At 49.5% G+C, this 18,965-nt stretch overlaps 1 protein-coding gene across 3 annotated transcripts in view; it reads left to right on the top strand.

The window, feature by feature from the left end:
* The window catches only part of LOC149359118 (cell adhesion molecule Dscam1-like), a 128,697-nt gene that overhangs the window by 78,963 nt on the left and 30,769 nt on the right, over positions 1-18,965 (top strand). For 2 of the 3 annotated variants that reach the window (XM_089571352.1, XM_089571349.1), the window contains exon 3: positions 13,811-13,933. The exons of the other annotated variant lie outside the window; for it this stretch is intronic. In XM_089571352.1, coding sequence (XP_089427478.1) covers positions 13,811-13,933 — 123 coding nt within the window. The remainder of the gene's footprint in view (positions 1-13,810; positions 13,934-18,965) is intronic. 3 annotated transcript variants of the gene reach the window in all.

Genomic DNA, 18,965 nt, shown 5'->3' with positions numbered 1-18,965 from the left:
AGCTGGCGGATGAAGAGAGAAATGAGAGGGAGAAAAGGGAGGGGTAAGAAGGCCAACCCAACGTGGCAGGGGAGGAGAGACGGCAAAGCAAACGGGTCAGTGGGGTCGATCCCATCTTTCAGGGAGCAAGTGGAGGAGGATTGAAGAAGACGGTGATGCGGAAGAGCAAGGGCGGATGCTGCAGCCTCCTCCGGGGCTGTGAGTGTGTGTGTGCTGCTTGCCCCCGCAGCACCACTGGCCGGCGTCGCTCGCTGCCGCACGCCAGCGGCACACGAAAGGAGGCATAGGACGTGAGGGGCGGGAAAAAGGGATGAGGGGGAGGCTAGCTACGGGACGCGTTCTTCCGAGACGGTCTGGAGCGACGTTGGATCGATACACACGCACCGCCGTGGAGGCTCGGCAGTCTGCCCTTTCCACCGCGGCTGTGCGTGCCTGCGCCCGCGAGTCCGCGTGTGTGTACACAGAGCCACGGCAGGGCCGGAAGAAACGGCCGCGGAAGATAGACGACTACAGTAATGGCAAGAGGCGGCTGGCGAGAGGAAATGAACGAGTCGCGATTCGCCGCCGAGGAGCGTCGCTTCCCTCTCTCTCTTTTTTCCTCTGACGTCACACGCGGCCCTGGGCATTGCCGAGTGCAGTCCTTATTCCTACCGGATGCTTCGCGGCAGCAACCTCTTCTTGCGTATGCGTCTCTCTGGCTCACTGTGTATTGCATCTCTGCTAGTCGTGAGACGTTTGACCTAACATTTGAGCTGTGCGGCGGAGCTCTTCACTCTGTCGGCGAAAGGCAGCATTGTTTCGTCTTGCTTGCTGTCGCAGAGCGAATAAGCTTCTCTTCGATTTCATTTGATTTGATTCGGCGCTGTTTTAATGACCACGTGTAAGGCTACAGTGGGGCATGCCGAACCGGTTGCGGAAGTACGGGTGTCAAACGTGATATGCCGATACGTACCAATATTCTTGCACAAAAAGAGGCAAAACTGAAGCTCAAATCAGGTCAGTAGTACACTTGCTCGAATGACATGTAAATAATATTGACCTTCCCCAGAAATTAATGCATTCGTGCACTTAGCGTCTGCATTTTTAAGTCAACGCGCAGCATGCGTTGTTAAAGGGGTTGCGAAACACTGCTTGGGGGGATACCGGCTATACTTCAGGTGGGTTCTTTATGTCACACAGATGCTGACTTAAAACGAATTACAGGAATCGATGCACAGGAACGGGAGTTATTCAGTGAAGAAATTTGAAAATACAAGCAAACAAAACGCTGCCCTCAACTCAATTTTGGCGGGGCTTCCCACTCCTATTTCGCTCTCCCAATGACGGCACCTGGCGCAACCAATCAAAACAGCCAGCCAGAGCACGTCGCGGAAGTTTGTACCCCATGGCTGCCTGCTCTCTGTAACTCGTTCTTGCTGAGACTGGCAGCGTCGTTTCCATGCCAGAGCGCCCCTGGTGGTGTATTTTTATTTTACTTGCTTTGCAGGGCTCTTATCTAAGACAAACAAGTTGTTTTTGTTGATCTAATATAAAACGCAGACAGGTGACAAAATGTGTCTCTATTTATTCACACAATTTGCAGTATATTTACTGTTTGTCCGATCAAGCTCGCGCCAGGTGATGTCATATCCGCTGCTAAAAACCCGCCACTGTGTGGCGACACCATCAGAGCCATGAAGTTGTTTTTGGGAGGATATTAAAATATTAAAAAACGGAATATACGCGGTATTACCGACCCTAATAGCACCATTATAACTCACTGTATGCAATCAACAGGCAAAACAGTTAACTAAGATTGTGTTTCTGGGCCCCTTTAAGCACGTCATTACTCCTGCTGTACGGCGTTGCCCGTTTCATGCCTTATTCACTGCGACCACAGGGGCATCTGTGGCCAAAGAGCGCCGAGGTATTTTTCCTCTGCTCAAGATGGGGTGAAAGACCCATGCCTCAATCATTCAACCCCCAAGAAGCCGAGCACCAGACCAAGGGTTAGCTTGCACCCGTTGTATCATTGGTGGATACCCGGCGGCACTGTGGATCGAACTCCGCACTTCCCGCTGGCGAGGCGGATGCCCAAACCACTACACCACCGCTGCGGTTTACTCCATCGAGCACATGAGCCTGCAACCATTGATCCCCTGACAACAAATACATGTCGTTCCACAACCCTCCAGTCGTTGTACTGTGAGGTAGGGAAGGGAAGTTTGGAACGATGTAGGCATCGTAGTGGAGCTAAAATACATATGGTAAGGTTTAATCTATTCACAGATTGTGGTTGCACAGCGCCTATCGTGATGGCTATCGTAACCGAACTGTTGTTTGCTAGAAATCATTGCTGACAGGCTTACGACCATTGGACGGTGTCGTAGCTCTGTCAGTTGTGCAAATTCGGCCCCTGGTTACTAGCTGTACAGGTAAACGGAGCAAAATGTATTTGAGGCAGAGCGATATAATAGTACAAAACAGTGAGCCCCGCGTACTGCAGTTCACTTTGAGACACAGCCAGTGAAAAACTCCCATTGTGACGTTAATTAAACGTGAATCAAGCTCTTCGTTCTGCCACCCTAGTTTCCTTCGAAATGAGCAAATGGCGCTGTAAACAGCCGCGGAGAAAAAAAAAAAAAAAAAGCCGTTGTTTTCCGCCCTTGTCGTTGTTTCTGCTGCTTCACTTTTCTTTTGCGTTCAGAGCCCTTTGCCCTTTCGACTTGCGTTGCGAGCCGGAAGCGTATTTCATTTTCTTTTGCGCTCCAGTTCTCACAGAGTCTTCTCTATTTCGGGCCTGTTTCGACCTCCCCCAGTATCGTTCTCCGTTCTCTTTATATTTCACTTTTTTAAGAGAAGCCGAAAAAAAACTTTCCACACGATGTTAGAGACAGGTGTGCTTGAGTGCATCAGCTCTCACGATCAATAGACACCAGGCGCGCCCCTTACCCGCACACCCGTGCAAAAAGAGAAATAGAAAAAAAAACACGAGAAAGAAACGCGTGTTCATGTTCGAGAGGACCGAACGAGGCCAAGCACGCAACAGCTATGCACGTGGAATGTCTTTGAGATATTTTTCTTTCTTGTCTTTAATGATCGAGACGTGTATTTAATACTGGAAACGTCGGCTCCGTAAACAAGCCCTTTTTAAGCTGTTTTCTAACAAGCAAGAGAGAGGTCGCTGCGCTTGGAGGCTTGATGCTATCTGCTCTTTCATGCCTTACCCCCACTCCATTTTTTTTTCTTTTAGTTGTAACTTATTTCTGGCGTTCGTCTCGTTCGATTCACTATAGGATCAAGAATAGAACGCTGCGTTACTTTTCACCTGTACACGCGGGATGCCGAAATCAGCTCGAAAAGCGTTCAAATGCTTAGGGTAAGGATATGAGTTCTCAAAAGCTGTCGCTGTTCGTGCGCAAACCTTTTGTCCCCTGTATTTCTTGCTGTTTGCCCAGCTTTTCTTTGTATCCTTTAGCCGCAGCTTTTAATCACTGCAGCGTGCTACGCACACCTTCGTTATAATAAAAAATCACTTTGCGACACTTCAATGCTAGAGAAACGTCGGGTTTGATCGCTTGCGTGAAAAAATAGCGCAACAATGAGACGCCGAAGCACTGCAACAAAAGCGTTCTTCATATATTGCGGTAGTCTGCTCGAGTATATATCTTGCAGATCGCCAGCGTGGTGACAGAAGGAAACGTCTCTTGGGCTAGATTTCACATCCCAATGCCAAAATTTCTGCTGTAGCAAATTTCACACAAGAAAAATAGGACCCTTTCGACTCGCAACTTGTGACGCACCTCCTTTCCGGACGGCGGGCTTGAACAGCCATCGAAAACATGGTCGCTTCATGCATGTGAAGGCGCAGTGCTAAGGGCACCGCGCAAGAGAGCGGCTCCTAACTGGCCCATGCCTGTGACTGCAGCTGGAGCGAGCGGTAGCCCATATTCCAGCCAAAAGTACCAGCCAATTGTGCACAGTATTTTTTCTATTTTTTTTTTATTTACATAATACTGCAGACCTCATGTGGTCCAAGCAGGAAGGGCAGATAACCAGGCAAATTTACAGACGCCATAAAGTTAGTACATGAGAGTAATGGAGAGCTTTGGCATGGCGGAGACGTATCAGCTTAAACTTATGCCGGGTTAACGTATGCCTGCTGCGCACGCGCAGTTGCGCGGCATGGAGCAAGGTGGGGGCCACGCACCTGCCACTGGGCATGCGCAGCAGGCATACGTCAACGACAATACGTCACATCTGTGCTAAAACACTTATCTTGAATCTTATTTGATGGTTTGAGCAGCCTCACTCACTTCCTTGCCAACCCAGTGTAAGACGGAGCATCTATAGGCTTGCAAAATGCGGCGAGTTGCTGGATTCCGACAGGGGTCTCGGATGCCGTGCGGACATATCTGCCGCGTAGACATTCGTACTGCTCGCGTACCCGGGTATCAAGCTGTACCATTGAGCGCAGTGCATCGTTGAGTGTTCCCAGTGCTCTAACCTTGCAACAGTGGCAGCGGCGATTGCAGGAGCAGCTTGAATGAAAGGGGCTCTCTGTTAAGACATTAAGTCGCTTCCTGGAGCGAGCACTCATGGCCGCCACTATGCGTCCTCAGTGCTATGCGCCGTCTCACAAAAAGGGTGCAGCTTTGTGCAAGCTCGTCCAGTTCGACTCAGGGGATACAAAATAGCGAAGTCACTTGCATTGAGAGAAGGTCGATTGGAGACTGCATGGAGATTGGGTGGTGTTTGATCGGTAGCCATTAGTGATGCTGTAGTGGCGCCAGTGCACACCTTTCAAACATAGCGGGGCTTACGTTTTAACGTCTTCGTGAATTCGTCTCGCGATTATAGCAGCAGTCTTGCTTAGCCTCCATAGTACTGCACGGTTTTGATCGGTCGGAGTCTATAGAGAGCGGCTGCTTATGCCCGTTCCCCCGGCTGCGATGTCACCGAACCGTAACCCGAACCCCCTTCCCTTTCCCGCTGCTTTGGGGTGCACGCGCATGCGCCGTCTCTTCGTTTACGGAGAGCGACACCCGAAGCCCGCATCGGGGTCGTCCAAGCGGAAATCCGGAGGAGGCGCGCACACTTGAGCACGGCCTGTTGCGCAACAAAGCGGTAAACAAACGAGGACGTCAAAAAGGATAGGCGCGCCAGGGCTGTCACTCAACGGGTCGCTCAGATAACGCCCTTTCTTTTGCGGGTGAAGAACAAGATAGTGCCACGGACCTCGTCGCCGCAGCTTCACCTCTTATCAGATCTGGGCCGATATCCCAATCGCCTTGAGTCTACCGTTGCACGTAATACACGCCCCCATTCGCAGAAGCACGGGGCCTTTGTTTTTTGGAGCACGTTTGGAAGTGGTGTTCAGTGGGCTGCGGTGATAAAGGAGACAATGATGAACTGTAACTCAGCTGCTTAGTATGTATGTCATATGAGGCCTGAGCTAGAATGTTACACAAAGCGCAGGAAAGAAACGTCGTCCTGCTTATTACGTCCGTGTGCATGTAGTACATCTCTACGCAACAAACATTGAGCCGGCCGGTGACGTAAACAGATCCTTACGCATACTCACAGCAACTGAATCGCGCTAAAACTGGCTCCCTTATCCGGGATGAGGCATATATTCTCTAGACCGTAATGTCATTTGCCCTGTTATCAAACTCCCTTAGCCACAGCCTTAGTTCCAGCCCCATATTGAGAAAGGTAATTCATTCATTCATTTTGTACGAAGGCTCGGCGAAGTAGCGCAATAACTGCATCTCTTAGCAGGTAACTATACACTAACCCAAATTCTCTTTCTCCTGGAATCTTCCAAATTATTAATGCGAAAGCATTAAAAGCCTCATCGGGGAAAAAAAAAATGTGTCGTCGATCATAAAATTCGCCCGTTGTCTGGAGGGCAGTGACGTCACCATACCGGAAGGAACTTTACCAGACCAGAAGTAACCTCGCTTTCGGTAAAGGCGTCAGCAGCTTCTAATGCTATCCAATTGCCAACACATAAGATAAAAAGGTGTCCCAGCGAAATTTTGGATAAGGCAGTAAGCTGGTCGCTTCGAATGAAAGGAAACAAAGGCAAGAAAGAAAACTGTGCCTGATTTAAATCTATGCGTTTATCAGAAGGACCTGAAAAGATACTTGCTCGTTGGTTTTCGAGCAAGGAAGCTCAAGCAAGTTTCGCAAATAAGCTCAAGCAGACGAATATCGCCACCTCTTTGTTTTCTCGTCTCGTATTTCTCGTGTCGTTCATCACAGTGACTCGCGGAACTGAAGCGACGTGCAGCGCACATCAGTGAGCCCTCTCGAAAGAGAAGACGCCAAGCTTCCGGCATTAACTGACCGGGCGCGGAGGAAACATCCGTTTGTTATGATCGGGGCGTGCGTTGACGTCATGGGAAGCGCATCAATCATCCTCCACGTGGCTCTCGGGTGCTACCACACTGCGTTCTCTTTTGCTGATGTAAGATCCTCCTAATAGGCGTTGTGCAAGGACCCGGTCAACAAAACCTCTCGGGCATCCCCTTTTGCGGAGCACTTGATCCGAGCAGTGAGGAGTAGGGCGATGCTTTTTTTAAACCAGAGACTAAGCAGAAACAAAGCGTCAAGGTTCTGCAGACCGCCTGCACGGGCCCACGCTGAAATTAGCGCAAACATAGCGCTTCTAAGGCGGATGGATCTCAGAACGCTTTTCTGGTGCGCTGGCATAACCAAAGGTAGCACACAAGCTTTTTGCGGTCACGACTCATTTTCTGCTTCAATTAAGAAAGGTGTTATTTTCTATTCGTCATATTGTTATCCAGAGGGTTAGCAGTGCTCACTGCCATTTGCTATGCACTGAATTTCAAATCTGCAAAAAAACTCTTCGACGCAGAACTGCTCCAATTGACTTTTCGTTAGTTAGTCCTTCATGCAAATTTTTGGTGTATATATTCGTGAGCATAGACCAGTTTCGGCAGTTCGCATCCATGTTTATTACTTGCCCTGAGTGCCAGACGTATTGCCAGAAAACTGCTAAATTTTTAAAAGATTCCTTTTCGAAATAAATGGCAGTGCTTTTATCTGCTTGGTTTTTATCTTCTGCGTCTAGCTGCCATCTGCTTCCCACATGCATCGTAAGAAACGGCTCCACCATTCGCTAGCCGCAGGCGGTGAGCGCAACGATGCAACCTATACCCGGTTCTTTCGACATCTGGACGGCTATATTATTTTACAGCGTAGACGCCTTGCGCCACGAATACGAGCAGGGCGCACTCACCCCAATATAAAGCAGAGAGACACAAGGACGCAAAAACCGAGAGACAGAGAGCGCGCAGAGGCGCGTGTTTCAAATCAAGGCTGCGTTCCTCGTAGAGAGAGAAATAGTACCGCCAAGTCGCAGATGTCGTCCCGTTCGTTCTTCAATCCATTTGCAAATCAAATGCGACCGACGGAGGAGGACGGCGACGACGCTCTAGTCTAGCTGAAGCTTACGGCGGCGGTCCCTGTGCACGAAAGACGCGTGTGAGGGGGGGGGGGGGGGGGGACGTCCTTGAAGAAAGACAGGGCGATGGAGGGGGGGTTGAAGGATGCGGCCGCGAAGAGTGGCACGCGGAATGCCTTTCCGTTGTCATCCTCATAGTCATATCCCGTTGCTCTGCCTCCAAAATCTGGCACACCAACCACTCGCCTCTTCCCGATCGACGTAAATAAAGAGGGACCCGAGCTCGCGCTCGCTGCATATCCGCAACCATCACCCGGGGGCTTCGACGCAACGCACCGGCACTCGCTCATGAATAAATTCCGAGCCGTGTGCCTGGATGAAATGCGGAGCAGGGCTGCCACCTCCGCGCCTCAGTACGGCTGCGTTTTATTTCCTTGTATTTTTATTAGGGCGCCTTCGGGCCTACTACAGGGGACGCAAACGGCAAATTGCGAAGGTTGCCCTGCATATCGCACCGGCGTCGAGTTAAACTTGAGATTCATGTTTTGATCATTTCACGTGTAGGTTAGTGCCAGTTTCTCTTCGGAGCATATTTGTTCCTTTTTAGGGGGGGTGGGGGGGGGGGGCTTCTGAAGAGGCTACTGGCTGGGAATTCATTTTGTCTGACTAATGCTTCGTCTTATTTTGGAGTCACTGCTGGAGCGAAGTGCTAGTCCTAAAATGCATGCAATTTGTTCAACTTAAGGAACAAAAATAGTTTTGTCAGACGACTCTGGTCAAAGATGCGTTCTTCCGTAAAACTTGGTGCTGGGCTAGTTGGTCACTCATTCTTTCAAAGTAAGCCTCCGCGGTGGCTCAGTGGTTATGGTGCTCGGCTGCTGACCCGAAAGACGCGGGTTCGATCCCTGCCGCGGCGGTCGCATTTCGACGGAGGCGAAATGCTATAGGCGAAATGCTACGTTGAAGAACCCCAGGTGGTCGAAATTATTCCGGAGCCCTCCACTAAGTCGTCCCTCATAGTTTGGGTCTCTTTGAGGTGGTAAAGCCCAGAAACCAAACCAGTTCTTTGAAAGCAAAGGTTCGCTATGAGGAAGACCACAGCGTGAAAGGACGACAAGATAAAGAACGCTGCTAATTACTGGTTTAGTTTTGCACCACGGTTCATATTTATACGCATACACATCGCATGAGCACTACCGGGTGGCGCCAACCGTTTTCATGTAAAATTTTCGTAGCACTCTCTATCTTATCTACCTTCACTGTATTGCAAAACAAGTAACAAGGTATGAATAAGATATGGGCAAAATTCGTCAAGCAACAAGACATGAACAGTAGAACCATGTGCAGCATTCTTGAACAAAAAAAATTGAATATTTGAAAACAGCACGGTACTGGTATAGAAATGTTGTGAGTAATGGTCCATTCTTCCCATACCTAACAAAATCTTTCTTTTGTAGTGTTTCCATCGCTAGTATCCGGCAGTTAAGGCTGCCGTAAAAAAAAAAAAACAGTTGGGAACGCATTTAACGATAGCAAAACCGTTAATAGCAAAAAATGCCAGCTTGCCGACGGGAGGTCTGCGGATACCTATATTAATTGTTACAGCGAAATCTTACAATATATGAAGAAACTGCGTTCATAAAACCTTTCCCATTTAAAAAAAATGCTTTGGGCGAGAACTGTTCGGTATGGTCGATGACTAAAAATCTTTTTATCTCTTTTTTTTTTGCGTTGTTTTCGTTCTTGTTGGTGGTCTCTTGGATCATTGGTACTGGGGCTTCGTCTGTTGCAAAAGCATCTGGAGTATCAGCATTGCAAGAGCGAGAGCAGGGACCTAATGTGTGAATATATCAGAGATCTCAGCAGCCCACAAGCACAGCTCTGTTGAGTTCACTGGACTTTCGCAGCCTGGTGTTTTTCCAACCTGAGTCTGCGCAGAGGACAGACGATATACAATCGTTCCGCGGAGTCTATGTCCTTGCTGCCGTTACATATCGCTCTTTTGTTCTCCTTGTTCTTCTGCAAATCAGTACAACTGCACTGGACGGCCAGCTTAAAACGAGTGTGAGAGCACGAATTTAAGGGAATTTACTAAATCAAGAACGGTGGACTGAATTTGCGAGCTTACACTCACTGGAATTATGGCTGACAACGCGGATGACGACATCTTGTGCCATGTGGTGCCTTATCCCAACTTCAGAGCCGTAGCGCATAGCGTATGCGAGTAAGCACGCCAGATTACAGCTCGAAGCGCCAACCTTCCACAGATGACCATGGTATTCATTTTTTAGTAGTTCTCTTAAACCTAGACTCGCAGTGACAGGTTAATGAAAGAGATTACTGGTGACCGAGAAGTCCTGTAGCAGATGATCGTAGCACATGAAGCGGAAATTAAAGGTCTGCAACTAATGCCGTTCTCTTTGTCATGAATGCAGCTTTGAAGGAAGCCAGAAGGGTCTCCAAATAAAAGAAGGAACAAAAGAGACAATGGTTTCACGAGTGCAGTCGCTGAGCACGATTGGAGTAGTACCACCGCCGTACTTCCGCCAGGCGCCCTTGTGTGCATGCATTCTCGCGCGCCTGCCTCAACCAACAAAAAAAAACAAAAAGGGGCGGCGCTCGCCATGCCTTGCGGGGAGAGGAGGAGCTTTCCGCTATCCTGGCACGTGCTCGCATGGCTGAAAGAAAGACCGCGGAAACGATTGAGCCGCGAGTAAAAGAGGCGACGGAACCACACCCTCGCATACAACAAGGTTACGCCTCTCTCACGTCTTCAGGGGGCTTTTTCCTGCCAACCACGCCGAGAAACGATCATTTTCTCCTTTTTTTCATACCCCGTGATTTTAATATATATATATATAGTCCCCTTTCTTCCTGCCTCTGCGCGAGCACGAAATGTGCCGCAGACGTCCTCCTTCCCTCTGTGTTTTCTTTTGCTTTCTCTTTGCTAAACGCCCCAAGAGAGACTCCAACGCACCTGGCGCACTTTTGTGCTCCCGGCGGAGCTATTAGAAAGCTCGCTTCCTGGCTCGCTTTTATATCTGGCGTGTGCGATAATCCGGCGTCTCGAGCTCGCGCAGTGCGAACGTAGTGCACACACTCTGTACAGTTGCGGTCGTTCTGAATGTGGTTGTGCTAAAGCCGACCGAACTTCCGTTCAGCACCTCCCCCATCACACTAGGACTTATGCAATGAGATCACGCCACCCTCTTCCTCACTGCGCGGCCACATATTGCGCAGAATCGAGGCTTCAGATTGTGCTTGCTAATGCTTGTTTGTTATACACTTACCGTTCGGGAGAGTCACAGCGCTGTCGGCAAAGATCGACGCTTCAAAAACACGTTAAGTGTATGGTAGTTGTTCGGCGCATGCAAGAAATAGTAATAATAATTACTCCGAATAGGTGGGTGTTTGGACTACAACATAGCGGTGAGGAAACAGCGCGGTTGCTAAGCAGCGTCGTTCGTTTGCTCAGCCCATGGTAGCCGGTTCGAATCCCAGCTGCGGCGGCCGCATTTCTATGGAGGCGATATGCAAAAACGGCAGTGTGCTGTTCGATGTCAGTTCCCGTTAAAGAGCTCCAAGAGGTTAAAATATATCCAGAACCCCCCACTAATGCGTCTACCATAGACCATGTGCAACTTTGCGACGCAAACGATGCATATCAAGCCCATAACTTGTGAACTACTCGCGATAAACGCGAGGTTCGAGTATCCATCCTTTCGTAAAAGTTTGCCCTCATTCTGCCTCTCCAGGCAATCCAAAAGGGCACAGACCCCACCTCCTGGACCCCTTTCTCTTCACCCTTTGATTTGACCGGCGTTTGGACGGTTGGCAGATACACCGTTATCAGCTGTGGCATGCCAGCGTGATGCGGCTTATCTCGCCGGAATTAGCGTGTCGCTCTACGCTGGATCGGCTTCGAGGCATGCGACACGCTTGAATGCGCGTTGAGGCGGACTAACGACGAACTCTTGCTCCGTAGATACATCAAAGCTAGTGCTTATTGCAAGGATATGTATACTCGAACTTTTTTTTTCCATCAACATGTGCTTTAAGGGTTTGATTTAGATAGGAGATCAATTTAATAAACAAATAGAAAACTGACATATATGGTGACCGTGTTTCACATAATTATGGCTACTTTTGCGGACATTTTCACGGCCCCTAATATCATCCTAGCCAAAATGCAGGTTTGAGTGCGATATTTGCGTATCGGGCGTTTCGTTCGCCAATACACTATCGTAACGCCCCGTACATCTTTCCTAAGCAAACATCCTCGTGTCGCATTAGCATTCCTTGAAGCCCACGGACGAACGCATTAGGCTCATATTATAAACCACACCCCTGGCGAGCAAGCAGACGCGCAGGCGTTCCTTGATCGCTCCTCCACCCATGACTAAACCGGAAATGCGTCGAGGCGCCGCAGCGAAATTGACCCAGGGACGGGCCATTAAGCGAACGACGACGAAAACCTTGAACTTGTCTCCGCAAAAAGATCTCGTCGCAAACAGCGACCGTGAGGTCAGTATCGACGGACGATCCCAAATAGCAGGAAAAAAAGATGCGCCCAGGTACAGAATGACGCGCGCCCGTTCGATCGTCAAACGTTCGGTCAGAAATATTATCCTGAGGGGGTACGCCGAACGTGCTCCTCGCGCAGTAAAGGATGGAAGTTTGGGCATGGAGCGGACGCGTGAGGATAGCCTGTGCGCGTATACGTCAGATATACAACAGTAGTGTGGTACTCGACGCGCCACAAAGAAACGATTTCAGGCGCCTGTTCTATTGCGTCGCGCTTTTTATTTCCTTAATTTGTTAACAAAACATATACATTGCACTCGAGCGTCCTCACTTTTAAATTATTTATTGCCTGTAGCACTCTGAATTTCTGATTCTAAATATTAATAACTCCAAGTTTCTTCCTTTGCTGCGCGCGCGCGCGCGCGCACACACACACACACACACACACACACACACACACACACACACACACACACACACACACACACACACACACACACACACACACACACACACACACACACACACACACACACACACACACACACACACACACACACGTATGCATTTGAAACAGCACAAAGGACGGGAAAACAAGAGAGACAGGCATAATACATGCACATGTTCTTTGCACTGTTTCAAGTATGAACGTGAACCAGCAAACCCAACTTAGCACACTTCTGCAAGAAAGAAATCGTAATTTTTCTTCTTCGAAATGAATGCTTGAACTAGGCTGCAGCTCCGTTTGTTATGACGTTCACATCCGCTGACTACGAAGCATGGCATTATCTTCCCTGTATTCAAAACACTTGAACGTGGGAAAAAGCCCTCAGGGGCATGTTTACGTTACACTCGGCTACCAAGCTGCCGTTGTCCCTGGCTAAACCGTGGCGCGATCTCCTGTTAAACTCGCGAAGCACGTCCGTCGTGCCGCTGGGAAGTGGTCGCGTCCGATCGCGGGCGCCCATCCCATTCCTCGGCGACCTTGGAAGGACGCCGTTTGTTACAGCGCCGCCCCAAGCGATCATGCATACGTTATGCGCCCCTCATTCCGGTCTCGTAATCGGGCGCCGGACAGCTCGATCGTGCGTGCCCAATTCGCGGAATCGATCGCTGAATGGACAGGAAACAGCGCACGCATGGGCTTTGGCGCGTGAAATCCGCCCTGTCTGTATGCATACCGCAAACGTCAAAGAGGAATTTACGTACATTTTTCTCTTCCGCATCAGCCGAAATGTTAAAAAACAAGGAAACATAGAAACAAAGGCGGTAAGTTTTACTCAGAAAAGGCAGACTTTCGGTATGTAACCCTCGTATGTTCTACTTTCGTATGTAACTCACTCCCTTCTGCGATGCCCTCCGGCAACGAGGGCAATGAAGTAAAAAAAAAATTAAATAAATAAATAAAGGCATGTCCTAAGAACATGTTTTTACCTGGATACTATGAGTCGCAATGACGAATTTCTCTTTACGAACAAAAATATGCAAGCTTTCTCCTGTCCTCCTCTTTTCTTTTGTCTGTGAGACAATTTCAATTGCCCTTGAGCGTAATTCTGCTATATCGTAGCCTCTCTACAAGCTAGCAAGGCTAGCTCGTAGCCGGCAGTTTTAAGACATGAAATTTAAAGCATGGAGAGGGCAGGGTAGCACGTGCTGCCCTGACTAGGAGCACTAGGAGCGTGCGAGCTCGCTCAGAAGTCACATCAAATGGCGCAGTGCAAGGTGTTTTCAGTCCAGCGGGGAAGCCTACTTGCGGAGTCTAGCTTGAGGACGTTGTTTCTGAACAAAGCCTTCGGGCAAGCCGCGTGGCTGGGGGGAGAAAAGAAGCTAATTGTGGTGTTTCTCTGCTCTTTCCCTCTCTCTGTTGGCCCTCAGCTGCTCCCGAGTGGGTGACGAGGCCCCGAGACACGTCAGCGGCGCTCAACGGGCCGGCGTCCTTGGATTGCCAGGCGATCGGCTACCCGACGCCCACCGTCCGCTGGTCCCGGGAAGAGTCAGGTGAGTCCGGCAAAGACGACGACGACGACAGGCCCGCGTCACGCGAGCGCCCTCTCGCCGACGGCGGATGCGCGGGGGCTCTGTCTCTGTTTCTTTATTCTCCTCAGGCCTGTACTGTTAGCCAAAAAGCTCTGTGCGTTGTCACAACCATTAGGTTAATATATCAAATAACAAACTGTTATTCTCTCAAGGACTAATTTCAAAGCTACGTCAGCCACAGTTACTCTCCTCGGGGACTAAGTGGAAAAGTTACTCCCATTTTAACCTTTAGGCTTCAGAACTGTGGATTTCTCCTGAAGCTGTGAGATATGCTGTGTATCAATACCAGTGCATATCAGTAGAGCTGCATCAATACTGAAGTCAGGATTTCGGCCCCCATCGGCGCCGCTGTATGAGCGACGAAGGTTATCTGTTCGGGTCTGCCAACAGTGGATATCAGTCAGCCCGCCGAGACTCCTTGGCATAGCTTCTCTGGCAACTGTACCACAAGGTAGTCGACGGTGCCAGCACTCCTCCGTCACCTACGGGAACTGCCAAAAGTGCGAATAACCGGGCCAAGCACGACGTGCTGTACTTACCTGACAGACCGTGGAAAGCGACTGTCCGCGAACGGGTTACCTGCGTGCTGTCTTCCCCTTGTTTGTCTTGACGCCTTCCAAGTCTGCCAGCGCAGCAGTCAACTCGTCATTCGCGCCTTGTCTTCGCACCGTGGGAAATATACGGCTCCTTTTGTCTGCGCCCGCGGTTTTTGGCAACGGCGTCTGGCTGGCAAGGTGGGTTGGTCCTGGGGACGAAAGAAGAGGGTAGCGTCGCGATTTATTGCCCCGCGGTATGCAGGCTCCGAAAGGCGCCGCCACGGTCAACCGACGGGAACGGTCGTTTGACGACGCGGCACAGTGAACATGAGACAGGAAAATAAAACGCATAGCACGCGGATCGATAATAACGATCGTTATTCTATGCCAAGACTCTTCCGTTATGCTTTCTTTCAGCTGTGCAGGCAGAACAGAAAGTAGTGAAAACTGTTGTCGCTTCATCGTCCGTGTCGGGCAACCACCAGTACCGCTAACACAGCGACCGATCAGCTGTCAGGCGTGAAGCCGAACGCACGGTACCCTAAGCTTACGCACAAGCGCTTAGTCTTGATTTCGCTTTATCCGCATCGGTTGTTTCGCAACATTTTCGCGCGTAGTGTTTTCTAATGTTCACACGCTCAATAAATTCGCATTGCCCGCAGGGATATTTGGGTCGCGATGTGTGTGGAAGCATTAGTAATTGATTTTACGCGCGTGCACGAACTACCGGCTGGGCAGTTTTTCGTAGGTTTGTTTTCGTGCTGTATTGACGGCCGAAAGCACCCATCGACAACAGATGACCAGCCTTGCACAGCGCAGGCTTTTAGCAGAATCTCCCCGCACCTTCGTCATCCGGTCATGTCGTGTGGTAAGATTAGCCGACACCTGCTACTGTGCCATTTGTGCGGCACATTTGCAAATTTCCATTCATCAGCTTAGAAAGCAAATAGATGGATCAAAAATACCTGATTAAGTATGGGTAAACTATCTCTCGCGCATGTACGACTTTATATGCAACAGGAGACTTCGTGATCTCCACGCAGAACTTGCCACCTTTCTTTTTTTTTTTTTTATGAATATCAGCAAGCACCAAAAACGGACGGAGAGTTGTACCAAAGAAGCTCGAAACATAAATGTAAACAACTGAAGTCGGCGCATACCTGCCACACACTAAAGAAAACGAATGCACTAGTGTACCTCTTGTCTGCAAACACGCTTGTCTTGGAAAACATCCCAAATCCGAATCGCACAGAGAGCCAAAGCAATTGCATCTCCATGTCCCGTAGGACTGTGCCACGCAGTCTACGATGGCAGTGCGGTTCGACGACCCATTCGGGAAGCGTCGGAAGAAGCAAGTAAATGAACAAAAACACGGATTATTCGAATGGCAAGCCCCATGGGAAGAGAGAGCTGCGGCCTTCCTATGTGTTTCTCTACTTGCCGCGCATGCGCCAAGTGGTGAACAAGTGAGGGCTGCGTAGGTACAGGCACGGCTTCCCATGGTAATGAGCGCCCACTTCCGCTGCTCTGATCGTCGATAAGCCCCGGCGGGCGGCGTGGCTCACAGGCGTATTGTTATGCGCACGGAAGCTCCGAGGCGCAGCTTTCGCTGCGGCGCTATGCATAGCAAAACAAAGGAACCGGTCCAGCTCCCTGTTGCTGTGCACTAAGGAGCTCTCCCTCGCTCAGTCTCCCTCTCCCCCTCTATCAGCGCCACATACGTGCACATTTGCTTCGCCCTGAATACTGCTACTAATACGCACGTCTTAATTCAATGCAGCGTGCGGAAAAATGCACGCGCTATTCTTGCACGACTGGATGCAATACCAGCTTCGTCTTACAACCTGCAGGGTGAACAGCGTCACCGTTGTCTTCGTAATGTGTCGCAATAAAAACCGTCCGCGCTCACTTTCTGCCCAGTGAAAGTATTCACTAGGCGGGCAAGATCACACGTCACGTGATGTTGCCTCGGTCACGTGACTGATGGTGACGCGTTCCAGGTGTTCTTTGGAGTGGGTGCCTCCACTGTGAGGGAAGGGGGGGGGGGTAATCAGCTATTCTGCTCCCCCCCCCTCCCTCCCCCCCCCCCCCCCCCCCCCCCCCCCTCAACCGCCACAAAAGCAAATGAAAAGTTCAGAGTTCTTTTTTGTTGTTGCTTTCTTTCCTCCGGACCGAACATAGAAATTGAAACCCACGGCTGAAAGAGAACGTGATAGTTGAACCAGCATCGCTTAATGATTGAACCTCCCAATGCTGCGACGTCAGCTCCAGCTTTCAACGCGCTGCATGCAACTTGTACGGCGACTGACCGTCGATATGTACAGCAGTCCGGCGTCCTACACAACAGCCTCGGCGCGGCGGGTGGTGCTTTCCATTAGGTGAATGGGTTATGCGGGCATCGCTGGTGCGTCGCACGGCCCTCAACGCGAGAGACGAGAAACAGAGGCGAATGTCCCGACAAACAAGCGGCCGCCTCTCGTTCGTCAGGCCTCCATTAGCGCGCGTCGAGTAAGTGCGCTCGAAGCGTTTACACGATGAGGTTAATTTCTTGAATGCGAGATTGGTATAGCGCGTCAGAAAATTTTGCGCCTCGTATCGATTACGGCCGCATTCGGAGACCCAGAAGCAAGGAAACCTTGGCTTTTTGATCTTGTTTTAATGTTGCAAGCCGCGCTGCTGTTGCCATATTACTGCTCTGGACCGCTGGGAGTGGCACTCGTATCATTAGGCTTATGGCAAAAAGAATCCGCATTACGCTTATTGCTTCTGCGGGGCGCATCTTGCATGAGATGTGCTTAACAAATTATTTGTGGCGGTTTCGTTCTGTCAAGCAACCATGCATGGCGACTAATGGAGGCGATAACTTTGAGGGCAGGTAACTCTTATTATCCAAGGGCTAACGACGTGGCCTGATTGCTTGTATATTAAATCGATAATAACCAATCCTAAGAGGTTATTTTGCGACATTGCCCTAGTGGGTCAGCAAGGCAAATAGTTCTATCCCAAAAATAGCAGAATTCGTATCATTCCACTTTTTCACTTAAGGGCCTTCGGAAGAATATGAGCGAACGATAGAAAGTTACAGCGCATGGAAGAAAAGGAAAAAGGATGGAAGACTAGAGAACGCCGGACCAGCGTTGGTGATGTGTCTTGTCGTTTTTCGCCGTGTTTTCCTTTCGTGCACTATCGTTTACTTTCGACAATTAATCACCAACTCTAGCCCAAACCTGCTCTTCTGTCGAGCGATTAGTCTACCAGCATGGACTTCATTCCCCGCATACTCGTGCATGCCTAGAGTCTTGTTAAATTGGTAAATTGGCTTTTGAGGAAAGGAAATGGCGCAGTATCTGTCTCACATATATCGGCGAACACCTGAACCGTGCCATAAGGGAAGGGAGGAAGGTAGGAGTGAAAGAAGAAAGAGAGAAATAAGTGCCGCAGTGGAGGCCTCCGGTGATAATTTCGACCACCTGGGGATCTTTAACGTGCACTGAGATCGCACAGTACACGGGCGCCTCTTGCGTTTCGCCTCCATCGAAACGCGGCCGCCGCGGTCGAGTTCGAACCCGGGTACTCCGGCTGGGTAGACGGGCGCCTTACCACTGAGCCACCGCGGCTGGTACCCTTGCTCTACAGCCGAAAATTCTTGCTCTGTGTCTGCCTCTCTTTCTTACCTTATTTCATGGTGAATTCGTAGATGATATGAATTTGAGGCATTTTTATGCCAGTTAGCGTCACTCCATTCGACTCTTCTGTAATGCTCAGAGCCATAGTACATTGTTCGTGGCCGTCTCTCTCATAACTTCCCGTTTCGGTTCTGTGAATATATATATATATATATATATATATATATATATATATATATATATATATATATATATATATATATATATATATGACAGAAGCCAACAACCACAGAAACCAAGGGGCACAGGGGATTTTTTTTTTAAGTTATTTATTTTGTAGTGTTGATCAATTTAGAATATTACTGAATATGTTATCGTTTTTTTTTTTTAAAGATAACTGATTAGAAAAGCAGAAGAAAAAACAACCACCTGCCGCCGGTGGGATCCGAACCCACGACCTCCGAATTACGCGTCCGGTGCTCTACCTCTGAGCTACAGCGACGGCTGTCAATTCTTCTGCTTTCGGGGGTATTTATGTTTACAAGTAACCTAACCTTGAGAGTGTTCATCAGCGCCACCCACGTTCATAAGCGGCGGACGTAGAACGTCCTTAGTTCCCGCAGGTGTGACGTAGAACGTCATCGAACGGAGAGGGTGGAAGCTGCGTGAGAACCCTCTTATGCTTCCTAAGGCGTCAAGGCTGCCAGAATCGAGGCCCTCGCTAAGCAATTAAGCAAACAAGGGAAGGGGATGAGGGGCTCGTTATAAATATGACAGAAGCCAACAACCACAGAAACCAAGGGGCACAGGGGATTTTTTTTTTAAGTTATT

Source organism: Amblyomma mixtum, chromosome 2 (genome assembly GCF_055824585.1).
Source record: "Amblyomma mixtum isolate Tamu chromosome 2, ASM5582458v1, whole genome shotgun sequence".
NCBI classification, from domain to species: domain Eukaryota; kingdom Metazoa; phylum Arthropoda; class Arachnida; order Ixodida; family Ixodidae; genus Amblyomma; species Amblyomma mixtum.
The sequence above is the reverse complement of the archived record's forward strand: the minus strand, read 5'-3'. Positions and strand labels throughout refer to the sequence as shown.